At 35.7% G+C, this 13,311-nt stretch overlaps 1 protein-coding gene across 1 annotated transcript; it reads left to right on the top strand.

The window, feature by feature from the left end:
* The first annotated feature begins 2,702 nt into the window (after positions 1 to 2,702).
* Positions 2,703 to 12,991, top strand: LOC113770700 (threonine--tRNA ligase, chloroplastic/mitochondrial 2). Its single transcript, XM_027315250.1, has 8 exons — positions 2,703 to 3,180; positions 8,299 to 8,445; positions 8,575 to 8,722; positions 9,866 to 10,119; positions 10,258 to 10,635; positions 11,260 to 11,568; positions 12,037 to 12,237; positions 12,546 to 12,991. The coding sequence occupies exons 1-8, from the start codon at positions 2,812 to 2,814 to the stop codon at positions 12,804 to 12,806; spliced, it is 2,067 nt and encodes a 688-aa protein (XP_027171051.1). The 5' UTR covers positions 2,703 to 2,811; the 3' UTR covers positions 12,807 to 12,991.
* The last annotated feature ends 320 nt before the right edge of the window (positions 12,992 to 13,311 follow it).

Below are 13,311 nucleotides of genomic sequence, written 5' to 3'. Positions count from 1 at the left end.
GAATTTCTTTGACATGATAGCAGAAGAGAGGAGCCAGAGATTGAATAGCTTAATTATTTCTTGAATTGACTTTTGGGGGGGGGGGAGTGAGGAGGAGAAGTTGGGAAGGAGGAGGCGGCCCATGTTGGATTTGGTGAGGAAGGAGTGGAGGGAACATCATGTGGCAATTATGGTGGACTGATGGGGCAGAGGCTAGAGAGAGCTTTTTGGAACCGGTAGATACCAGAAGATCAAGAAACCTTAACTTCAGCCAAAATCAACACCAACCCATCTCAGAAACAGATCCAACCCCTTCACTTGTCGACTCAAATCGCTCAAAATCAACCATTTCCTCTTGGAACCTGTAATTCCCCGGCGGAAGCTTCAAGAGATGTGCACTGGTGATGATGGTCGACGAATTGCAGGAGCTTCCAACCACTTGCGGTGGAGGGAGAGAGAATGGTAGAAGGCAACAATTAAGTTAAACTGATTTTTACTCCTTTTTACTGAGTGGATGACAGCTTGAACTAAAATGCCCTTTGTATTTCGGCATTTATCTCACGTGGTGTTGGTTTTCATTAGTTTTAACAGCTAAACTTGACAGAAGGTTTAACTTTTTGCACTTTCGATAGATCGAGGGTTAAAATTTGACTCTTAATTATTGGGGGGCCAAAAGTTCACCTGGCTAATAGTTAGAGGACCAATGGGACTCTTTTTCCTTGCAATTATTAGCATCTAAAAATGGAAATGAAAAACTGATAATATCTATAATATCCTCTACTACAATCTATATATATGTATATTTTAACATAGCAAATTCATATTTACATATGAAGACAGCAATAAGAATACATAAAATAATTAATGATACCAAAAGTTATCCTTAGTGTTTGGGTTTTGCACTCTTATTCAAATCTAATCAGGGTCAAATTTGGGTCAAATATATACAAATTAAGTAGTATTTTAGGGTCGAATGTTTTATATCTTTCTCTTAAACTATAATGTTACTTTTTAAAAATTTTTGGTAGAATTGGTGTTATTATTATCATTAATTTTTTTTTTATCAAAAATGAATATTTCAAAAAAAAAAATTCCACGTTAAAAGGCCAGTAGTACTTTATTTTTTATTTAGTGATTTCATAAATGGTACCATTCTTGATTTTTTAAATCCACGACATTATTTTCTTTTTGTTTCTATTTAATTTTGCCCTATTAGGTAGGATTACTAAGTTAAAAGATAAAATATTATCATCTACTTTTTTACTTTTACTAAGCTTGGCAATGTTTTCTCTTTATTTATCCTCCCACTAATAAACTTCAAATCAAATTCCTATATAAGTGGAGCCACTTCTTACTTATTTAAATTAGAAAGGCAAGAAAGCCACTTCTTACTTAGGAAAATATTTTTTGCACTCCATTTTTTATTATTTGCAATCCCACCATTTGTTTTATCATATAGTTTAATTAATAAAAACTATATGATCAAAATGATTATTGAAGTGTGAATAACAAAAATGGGAGTGTAAATAACATTTCCTCTTATTATTTAATAAGAAAGCATGAAAGGATGTTATATTTGTTATCTCTTCTTATGGTTTTATAGAAGTCTTAATTGGATTAGAATCATAAATAACGCAAAGGCAATGGGGAAACGTGATGGGTTGAAGTTCAAATAGGATAACGTGCACATTAACTAACAATTTGAAATGAAATGATTTTAAAAAAATAACCAACAATTTCAAATGTAAAGAGTAGATGTGGAAGTTGAGAGGAATATATTTTATAAATTAAATTAAATGTGAAATGCTAGAAAAATAGAATTGGGAGTGGGAAGATATGTGGAGGCTTGTTGCTAAAAATCCCTTCTCAAATTTATATAGATTTTCTAGAAAACAAAATCAGCATTCAAGAATGTTTTGTGCAAAGTAATTTTATTTGTTTAAAAATTTTCATCTATACTTAACATTTAATCTTGCATGTTTTTAAACCTACTCTTCTTTTTCTCTTTTTCCTTTAAACATATTAATTCAATATAAAAACACGCATGTGTACAATGTTTATGTTTGGATATCTATCCTATTGTTTAATTAGAATTTTACTTACTTAAATTAACCAATGACATTCATTTATAGGGAAAAAAATGTTAGCCATTTCAAGCTAATATAAAAAAAAAAGTATCCTTCATTACCAATATATCATAAGACATAGTCACATATATGCATATAAATAGGTCTCGGTAAAGTCTAAATTTGGATTTAGATTTAAATAGAAATCATACAAAACCCAAAATTTGGGTTTAGATTTGGATTTCAATCATAAAGAACCAGATTTACTTAGATAAATAGTAATCTCGCGGGTGTTGGATTTTCGTTAATACTCCACCCATTAACATAGCTATGGTGATTGCCTTAACCCTTTGTTCCCTTTGATCTCATCCATCCATAAGGTGCATTTCATCCTATCCATGAAATTTGCCTAAAAATGTATTCTAAAATTTTCTTGGATAACATATGATATGATAAAGGTGGATCTAGGCCTCCCAAATTCCAATTTACCCCCATTTCAAGGTAAATTAGTAATTTTAACTTTTGTTACTCCATTTTTTCACGGCAATTAGCATAAATATTTTGTTACACCAATATTTTTTTTTTGTGAATTACATTTTTTGTTGGGTAAATTACACCACGGACAGACTTGTGAGAAATCTTGTGAGGCCCCTGGGGCTATGATGCGTGATTTGCTTAATTGCCCCTAACCTCCGCCACACAGCTAAGAGCCACACCACCAAAATCCTACCGAACACCAAGAAAAGCCACCAACAAACCATCCTCAATGGTGGCTTCTCTCCCCCACCGCATGGCGTCATCATTGTACTCCTCCTTGAACCCTCTACTAACCCCTTCTCTCCGACTCCTGTCGAACCCACTTCCCGTTTTCTCCTCCTCTATCCCACGGAGCACAGAACCTGTAATCAATTTTTCATTTTTCAGTAGGACTTCTAGCAGTAAAAGTGGTGAAATTTGTGGAACCAAGAGGAATGGAGTTCCCCTATCCTGGGCTTTGGCGACTGATTCTTCGGGCTCCACTGCTGCTGCTGTGTCTACAGAAGAAGGGAAAAAGGATGGGGTTTCATCTCCTGAGGGCAGAGTCGTGCTTCCAACTAACGAATCATCAGAGATACTGCTAAGAATTCGGCATACAGTAAGAAACTGAGATTACACTGGAAAAGATTTTATGGTTTTTGTTAGTTTATTATATGGATATATGCTGATCTGGCATAGTGATTTTTGGGTGAAATAATTAGTAGCTAGAAGCAATTGGATGTTGTCCATTTGATATGATGCGCAAAGGTAATATGCACCAGGTGGTTGAAATTTTCTGTTATTTGGGAATTAATCATATTCTCTGTTGGATTCAAGTTGAATGTCTTGGTGTGACGCGACATGAGTATTGATAAGGGATGAAATTGAAAGTAATTGTACTTCAATTAGGTGACGTTAAAAAAATTGAAATCTACTGTATCAATTAAGTGAAATGCGAAGAGATAGTGGGGAACATCTAGACCACTTTTATCTGTAGCAATATGTGGAAAATTAAATGAGATAATGAATTGTATATGTTACAAACAGTTGTACATAGTAGCTAAGGTGGGAAGAAAAGAAATGCAAGAGAAATTTTTTAGAGTTTTTCTTTTTGTCTTGTGGGGTAAAACAAAGTGGGAGAATCCTGGTTTTGGAAATTTTGAATTTTGTCAAGTGTAGGAAAATTATAGAGTTGTTGATTCAAACATATATTTTTTTAATGTGTTGATTTTCCAGTGATTAAATTGACAATGAATTGGTCTTTACACATGTAAATATTCATGTTTTATGACTCATTTGACAGGATATTCGGAGTTTAAAACTGAAACTCTACTAATTTGAAGCATTATAGGCTTTAAGAGGAGAAATTAATGAAATTAAAGAAGCAAGGGTATTATGAGATGGTCCTTTACTTCTGCGACATCTTCAAGGAATGATAAGAGTACCATCACAGAAATCAGATTCTGCTGCTGGAAATGTGATCTTATTGCAGCATATTGAGGTTGCAGATGATGAATGGAGATTCATCATTCCAGTTTAGTTGGATGGTCCTCTTCCATGGTCAAAGTATAAAGCAATTGTTAGAATGTGATTAATGTGATGCAAGGAAATTTAACGTTCACAAATTATTATTCATGAGTACCGGCGCTGCTGATGTAGTTGTACTTTATTGACTATTTGCATTAGGACTTGTTGTTTCCTTTTTTTAAAAAATTTTTTCAGCCTCAGGATTCATGTTTTGTGTTTGCAGTTTAGTTATTTACTTGGAGGAGAGGGACTCCTTTTTAGATAAGACTTTTAGCTTAGAGTTAGACTTATACGAATTTCTCTTTTCAACATTGTGTTGGATTACTTTCAATTCTTGTTTGGGGTGTCAATGAGAGTTTCCTTTTCTTAAATTCTATCTTAGAATCTTACATTTTGTGCTATCCCAGCCTCCCTGCACTTGGTGTTGTTTTGGTTCACTTATAAATAAATTATGAATTGAATTATGAGTTTCCCTCTTGGGCTTCCACCCGCATCATAAATAGAAAGCTGAATGAAACCCAACAGGCAACTTATTAATACTACCCTAAGAAGCTATTTGTAACAACATACAAGGGCAATAATTAATAGGGCTAACTAGTGTCATTAGTCAATTTAGCTCAAACATGAAGATCTACATATAAAAAGGTGAAGTATAATTTTTTGCAAATCTATAGGTAGTTTATGATCTATGATGAAGCAACATGAATTTAAGCATAGATTGCAGCATTTATGATTGGTCTTCTTGTGATGTACATCCATTTGAAGAAGGCTTTTTTCTTTTGTTTAATTTTGAAATGAATATTAAAGGATGCCAATCTATTGAAAGGACCTTCATTGAGATGGACTCCTAAGAAATCCAGTTAAATATTGAGTATATTTTAAACCTTTTGAGCGTTAACTAACAAATAACCAATTCGTCCTTGTTGAGTAGATGACTTACGCCATCTACTTGACAACAATGGCTAATGACAAAAATAAAACTATGTTGTTATCTTTTAGGACATATATATCATGCAATGTAAGGTACTATGTCAATAATAACTCCAATTTTTTTTCTATTTATTGAATTATCTAAATTGAAATAATTGTGACTTACATTTCTTTTGACATTTTTATTTTGATATTTTAAGCTATTTGATAAAAAATGTCATTAACTTTGGTATAGGTTTATCAAAAGTAATTGAATTATTGTAGTCTAGGTACGAGCGGCATTTGCGAGAAGTTTATAAATTGAACAACGATCAATGTTTTTTCCCTCATGGAACTTGTGACGAACTCCTGTAATAAAATGCGGAAGCAGCTACACTTTGCTTTGAGTGCATTGGAGGTTTTCAATTTTACCAGTGCAACGATTGTTGAGGTTTCATAGGATGCTCGAGAATTTCATTATCACTAAAGCTAACCATTGCTGACTCAAACAGTTGGAACAATGTCTCTTTACTGTTGTCAAAGATTTAGATAAATTAACTCCATTAGAAAATTAGAATCTTTTATCTCTATTTTTTTTGAGTTCCTGATAAATCCTTTAGATATTGAGTCAAAGAAGCTAATCATCCCCAAAGATCTTGGTCAAAGCAGGGATATCCCAAATGTGGATATGTGCCGAAGCCCTGGTAGAGAGAATGCTGTCATATTGGACACCTTATTCTGCAATGGATTTTTGACCATTGCCCTATATTTAGTGTCTATTGGGTGTTTCTCAATTATTATTGTTAGGAAACTAAAATTGTCCCATATTGATATACCAAGGATTGCTAACCATATATAAAGATTTTGGGCCACTCCACACATTACCAATTGGTTTTGAGATGGAAGCCCAAGTTCTTTATCATGGTAACAAAGTCTAGTTACAACAACTCTCCTAATACAAGGGCCTAATGTAGACACTCGGATGAAAGGTTGATGCTATCCCAACTTAGTGCCCGATGTGTGACGAGGGAGATTGTTGAGTTTATCCCACATCGGTTGTGGAAGGGGCAGGAAGCCTTCTCACCCCAAAAGCTAGTTCAAGGGGTGAGGCTTTCCCTCACACTTATAACCAATTGATTGTGGAAGAGGCAGGGTGCTATTGGGCCTTCTTACTCCAAAAACTAGCTCAAGGGGTGAGGTTTTCCATCATACTTATAACCAAAGCACCCTGTCCCTTCTACAATTGATGTGTGATAAACTCAACAATCTCCCCCATTACACTCCGGATACTAGGTTGGGACAGCATCAACCTTTCATCTGAGTGTCTACATTGGACCCTAATATTGGGGGAGTTGTCGTAACCGGAATTTGATACCACAATAAAAAACTTGGGCTTCCATCTCAAAACCAATTGGCAATGAGTGGAGTGGCCCAAGATCTTTATACATATGGCTGGCAATCCTTGGTATATCAATGTGGGATAATTTTAGTTTCCTAACAATTATTGTTATTTTTTAAAATGAACAAACTCTTTACAGTACATAGATAAGCAGTGGTGAAAAGGATATCATGAGCATGTGAAGACAAATATTGCAATCATGTAAATGCAAAAAGAGAAAAAAAAAATTAGCAGTAACGATACTTAGTCTGTCAGAAAGGCTAAGCTGGTGGAAGTTTGGAGGTAAATGGGGTGTGGAGACAGCTATTTGGCTTTAAAATATATTATGGAATGTGAAGCTGCTATTGATATAGCTAAAAGTGCACTCATCAAGGTTTTCTTGTGATTGTGATCACTGATGGTTTTTTCTCTTTTTTTTTTTTTAAGAATTGAAAATGGAAGAAACTCAACCCATTCTTGTGTGGCCTATGGGGAACAAGTGGTTTAGAGATGTTCATTTTTCCAGGTATAAGAGCATCAAGGAATATTTTGGTCAAAGGATTCTTGTTTATTTAAACACATAGATAAGCAGTTAAGTTACCTTCATTTGGTCTGTCTTTCAATTGTAGAGAAGGGGAAAAAATGTATAGTTTCTCAATTATTCTGGGCCACCAAAGATGGTGAGCTCATGCAGATATTGACATTAGCTGGGGAGGATTAGAGTGTCTTGGCATGGCTTATGCATTAACTGTGGCAGATCTTCTGTTAGCAAGTGGAAGTTCACTCGGAATGCTTTAGGGATGGGCTTCAGCATCAAGATAGTCCTTTCCCTAATGTTTTACCGAGTGCAACATCAGAGTGCCTCCAGGAGGCAGACTCAAGTGTGTCCGAATTATGCTTGATTCTAGAGCAATGAGAAGGGAACAATTTGTTCTACACTTGAACTCCTGTTGGTATTAACCTGCTGTTAATTCCTCACAACAGTAGAAGCAGCCTACATCTGTCTCATTCGCTTGTCCTATATGTCTATATGACTATACTTCGCGGCTGATTGACCAAATCAAACTGCTCGAAGGCATTAGGCTTTGTCTGCCTCCGGTCCCTTTTAACTAAATTTTGTATTGGGTGACTTTATCACAAAAATAAGCTCAAATATTTCTGTCTTTGGGATGGAGCAGATGAAAGTAGTTTTGCGGACAGACTTTTGATCTGAAGCAGTGTATTTGCAACTATGGTAAAATTTATAAAGAATGAAGATTCCTTAATTCCATGAGTAGATTATTTCCATCTGATAATCCTCTCTTTTATTGCCACGATTTTATGGGAGTCTTGTAGCTTTACAAAATCATGTATGTTTCCCCTTTTTTGGCATTTTCAAACTGCACAAGTGGGAGAAGGAACCACATTGGTTAGGGGAATCTAAGAAATGTAACTGATGTCTCCCTTACAAAGAATTTTCTGGAAAAGCTACTTGGGAGTCATTGCTTTTACAATGTTAGAAAGTGGGAACCCAAACTGCAGTTGATTATTATTTCAGTTAGAGTAGAATTTTGGAGTTCGTATTTCTAACACATATTGCACTTCAGAGATGTGGTACATTGTGATGAAAGATCTGGAAAACCAACTTTCTTGCACAATCCATTTTCAGCAACCTCAATGCTTACAAAAAGCAGGTAGCAGTATGAAATAAAAAAAACAACAATGTGGTGTTTTGTGTATTTTCTTCCTTTCTGAATTTTCATTTTACTCATTCTTAGTTTTGTTTACTTTTCCTTTTATCATTCTATTTATTTCCAAGCGCACTAAGAGTTATAGATATTGAACTGGCAAAAAGAACTTCAATGATACCCTATGACTGAAGAAGAAAGTACAGAACTCTAGCTGCAGAATTTCTGCCTGTTTGAAAAGAACTTCTTTTTGCAGTGTGCACATGTGATGGCTATGGCTGTTCAAAGGCTCTACCCAGATGCAAAAGTGACAATTGGTCCATGGATTGAAAATGGTTTTTACTATGACTTTGATATGGAGCCATTAACTGACAAAGACCTCAAGAAAATCAAGAAGGAAATGGTAAGCAGGCTCATTATTTTGTTTTTTTTCCCTTTCTGTTATATGGGTGTTGTTCACTGTGACAGTGCTGAATAATATTCATTTTCTATACTTTCTGGGTACAGAATTTATTTCTTGAATCATCTGTAGGATCGTATCATTGGGCAAAACTTACCACTAATTAGAGAAGAAGTTAGCCGAGATGAAGCTCAAAGAAGGATACTTGCTGTCAATGAACCTTACAAGATAGAAATCTTGGAAAGCATTAAGGAGGAACCTATCACCATATATCATATTGGTAAAGCCCTTCAAATAATCCAATCAACCCTCTTGCCTGCCCCCTCTCTTCTCCTAGCCCCTTCTCCTCCCCTGGCTTGAGGTTTTTGTCCTCCAACTTTTATCTTCAGTTATATTTTAAACTTATTTGCTTTTCAAACTGTTGGGAATTTTGTTGTCCTCCCGTGGTAAATTTGTCATAGTGCTTGTGTTTTGCAAATCTTGTGGGGTTTTTCTGCATGCCTACACATCACTTGCAGCACTTGTCATCTGAAGTGGCTGTTATTGTATTAGTTATTTGTTATAGAAAGAATATTTAGAATTTTAATGGAACTTCTGCATATGAGTAGAGTTTTGCATTTGTCTCAGTGATACGTACTTGGGTTGGTTCAGAATCTGATAAAATTTTTTGATGAACTAATTTACCCGGAAACTTGGTATTTGGTCCAAGGCTCTGCTAGGTTGTAATGCTGTGAAGTGTTATAGCTTCGACTTTGTGTCTGATTATTTATATACCTTTGGAGAGAGGGTAGAGATAAGAAAAGGAGAGAATGAAGTGAAGAATTATTGCAATGTCCATACCAGAATTTGATTTAACTGTGCTATGCTTGAGCTTAGTTGGACACTGTAAGTGGGTTGTAAAAAAGAATTATTATCTCTGATATTTGAAAGGAAATTGAAAAGGAAATAGATCCAGTCAAAGCACACCCAATTTTTGAAAAGTAAGGGTTTCCTTTAGGTTAATCCCGCATAGTGTTCTTGTTGAAAATAGGTCCTATTAAGAAAATACAAACCATGTGAAATCAGTAGGATTTGATGAAGCTTGTAGGACTTTCTGGTTATAGGGTCGTGTATTCTAGGTGGGGTAGCTGCTGCAGAACTTCAAACTATTAAAGACAAAAGAAATTTGAAATACAGTTGTTAATTATAGCATTTGAAGATAATTGATTCGTTTTAGTGGCCAGAAATACTTGGCACATCAGTGTGGTGTTTTTAATGAGCTGCTCTGAAGTTCTTCTGTAATTGTAAGACAGGAGGAATGAGTTATTATGATGTCTACATAATCTGCTGGATGTACTAATCTGCACACTGACCTCGTCCTTATAAACCTATGCTCTTTTCATTTGTTTATTTTCATACTCACTGCTCGCTGTCTTTATACCAGGCAATGAATGGTGGGATCTTTGTGCTGGGCCTCATGTTGAATCTACAGGAAATATTAGAAGGAAAGCTGTTCAACTTGAATCAGTTGCTGGTGCCTACTGGAGAGGAGACACAAATAAGCCAATGCTACAAAGGATCTATGGTACAGCATGGGAAGATGAAGAACAATTGAAAGCATACCTTCATTTTAAAGAAGAAGCAAAACGCCGGGATCACCGGCGGATTGGACAAGATCTTGATCTGTTCTCTATACAGGTATAGGTAGGACAAGTTATACATGTCCGTGTAGTTTGAGCTAGTTGGTTCCTCATGCTATCCTTACTTGTGAAGTATCTTGATTGCTGCATTTACCATGGATCATAAAGCATAAATTTGTCAATTTAAAAACTCCAGGATGAAGCGGGTGGAGGGTTAGTGTTTTGGCATCCCAAGGGTGCTGTTGTAAGGCATATTATAGAAGATGCGTGGAAGAAGATTCATATTCAACGTGGTTATGATCTACTTTACACTCCACATGTGGCGAAGGCAAATCTATGGAAGATCAGTGGTCATCTGGATTTCTACAAAGAAAATATGTTTGATCAGATGGAGATTGAGGAAGAACTTTATCAGCTTCGGCCAATGAATTGCCCTTACCATATACTTGTTTACAAAAGGAAGTTACACTCATACAGGGATTTTCCAATCAGGGTTGCAGAGCTTGGAACGGTATATAGATATGAATTATCTGGTAGCTTGCATGGCCTGTTCCGTGTGAGAGGTTTTACCCAGGTGCAGTTCCTTTGCCTACAGACATCAACTATTTAAATGATTGGCCTTTGTTATGGGTTCACCAATGTAGCTAAATTCCTGACAGTCTCATGCCTTTTACTTGAATTGCATGAAGAACCAGAGGGTCAATTGCAGATGTTGTGACAGTTTCCTCAGCAAACGAGATCATACACAATAAGAGGGTGCTTTTGATGTTTATGCCTAAGCATAATGGAGACAATTAATATGATTTTTGTGGTCTCTAATTTTTCACTTAGATTTTAGTCATCCATGCTTTCTTATGAATGCAATAAAAGAGATATCAATGTAGTTCAAAACCAAAATTAAGTTGGACTGAGAAAAATTAAGTTGTAATCTTTATGGGTGGGATCACACCTTCTATCAAAAAGAGTATGATCCATTACCTAAAAGCTATGCTTTCTTGTGAGAAGTGTAAATGCTGGCAGAATGCTTCCTCTAATGTGAGGTAGATTTATACTTGATGGGGACTACAGTACTTGTGATCTTTGACTCGCATAATTGTTATGCACTTTTTCTTAGATGCATGTTCATTGTAATGCAATTTTTTCTAGATGCAACATGTTGCTCACTATATTGGTATTGCTTTGGTTGTAAACTTTCCAGGATGATGCACACATATTTTGTTTAGAACATCAAATAAAAGATGAAATTAGGGGTGTACTGGATCTTACAGAGGAAATATTGCTGCAATTTGGTTTTGATAAGTACGAAGTAAACCTTTCCACAAGGCCAGATAAAGCTGTGGGAAACGATGATATATGGGTGAAAGCAACCTCTGCCTTGAAGGATGCTTTAAATGATAAAAGATGGAGCTATCAGATTGACGAAGGTGGTGGTGCTTTCTATGGTCCAAAGATTGATCTCAAAATTGAGGATGCTCTTGGAAGGAAGTGGCAATGCTCAACCATACAGGTAAAGATTGCTAATGTGATTTTCAAAACAATTTGAAATATTTCAACGTGCATGTCCATGTTTATCTGCATCTTTTGCTTCTTTCTTCAGGATCCTTGTCCTTCCATGCACTGAAGAACTGAAAAAGAATGTACTTGGTCCAGTATGCCTACACATCTTTGATACTGTTTTGAAAACATTTTCACATTTCACTTGGGTCATGGTTGAATCAGTATCGATGAATGGAGTAGAAAAGATATCTTTAAGCATGTATGAAACTGTAACCTACTTGTGGCATTATGCATCAATCATTATATAAAGTGGAGTAAATTCAAGTTTTGAATTAAGAAAGTAGAGTGAAGGGTTTAGTTCCGTAAAGCAACTACGATTTTGAGATAAACTGCATTGGGGATGAGGTCATTCCAACTGAAAGAGAAGTAAGAAATGAATCGTTAACTTCCTTTACTCGTCTTTAATGTTGGCCTACAGGTGGATTTTAATTTACCCCAGCGTTTTGACATTACCTATGTTGATTCGGACCAAGAGAAGAAGCAGCCCCTCATGATTCATCGTGCAGTTCTGGGATCCTTGGAGCGGTTTTTTGGAGTTCTCATAGAGCATTATGCTGGTGATTTCCCCTTGTGGCTTTCTCCTACCCAAGCTCGGATATTACCAGTCACAGATGCACAGGTATTTGCCACTTTATATTGTCCCAGATATATTGGGGGCTTAGTTGCAAGGCTAGGTGAGAATTAAACGGTTTGTTTGCATTGGGGAAGCTAGCCTATAGTCAAACCTTGCTTTAATATGTATTCTTTTCTCATTTGTTGCTGAGAAGAAGGGTAAGGAAACTAAGTCAAAAGGAATTAGGGATGGATATTTGACTTCTGTTAAACTGCTTAATCTTAATTGGTTGCGCAAAATTGTATAGAAAACTTATAGTGTCAATCTTGGATTTTGGAATTTTCATGAATTTGTGATTGCACTCTTGTTTCCAGCTTGAATACTGCAACGAGATATGGAGGAGATTGAAAGCTAACGGTCTTCGGACTGAAATCTGCAGTGGGGAGCGTTTGCCTAAGCTTATTAGAAATGCAGAGAAGCAGAAAATCCCATTGATGGCCGTTGTTGGCCCCAAAGAGGCAGAAACACAAACTGTAACTGTTAGGTCTAGGCATGGCGGGGAGTTGGGGACTATGCCAATTGATGAATTTATCACCCGAATCAAGTGTGCAGTTGAGAGCAGAACATTCCTTTGAACTTAGGTTGTCCTCTAACGACATGCTACAAGCTTAATAGGTAATTTTTTTGAGTATCAAAAATATATACATTCTGTAGATCGATTTGTAGTTCTTACTTCACTGTGTAAAGTGGCACTATCAAGAACATTTGATATTAGTTAATACAAAAACATAAGAGTTAATTAACTCTTTTAACTGGAGCATTTGCTTGAGCATTCAATATCCGTTTGAATTTGGGTTTGAAATTTAAGTATAATGGCATCTTTTCTCTAAACAAGGGTGAGTGGAAGAAGGTAAATCTTCTCTTACTTGCATGTCTCACTGGAAATCCATCAGAGTAGGACGCATTATCTTTTAAAGAAATATGGGTTAAAAACAAAAAAGTCTTCTTGTGTATACCTAATATATAGAGAAGTCCTCCGTGATTTCAAAACATACAAAACGACACTTCATGTTTTAAACTAAATTGTAAACTAACAAAATTCGTTAAACTTAATGAAAATGACGGTTTCGACTATTAATT

This window comes from Coffea eugenioides, chromosome 5 (assembly GCF_003713205.1).
Source record: "Coffea eugenioides isolate CCC68of chromosome 5, Ceug_1.0, whole genome shotgun sequence".
NCBI lineage: Eukaryota > Viridiplantae > Streptophyta > Magnoliopsida > Gentianales > Rubiaceae > Coffea > Coffea eugenioides.
Note: the sequence above shows the minus strand (reverse complement) of the source record. Positions and strands in the feature narration are given on the sequence as shown.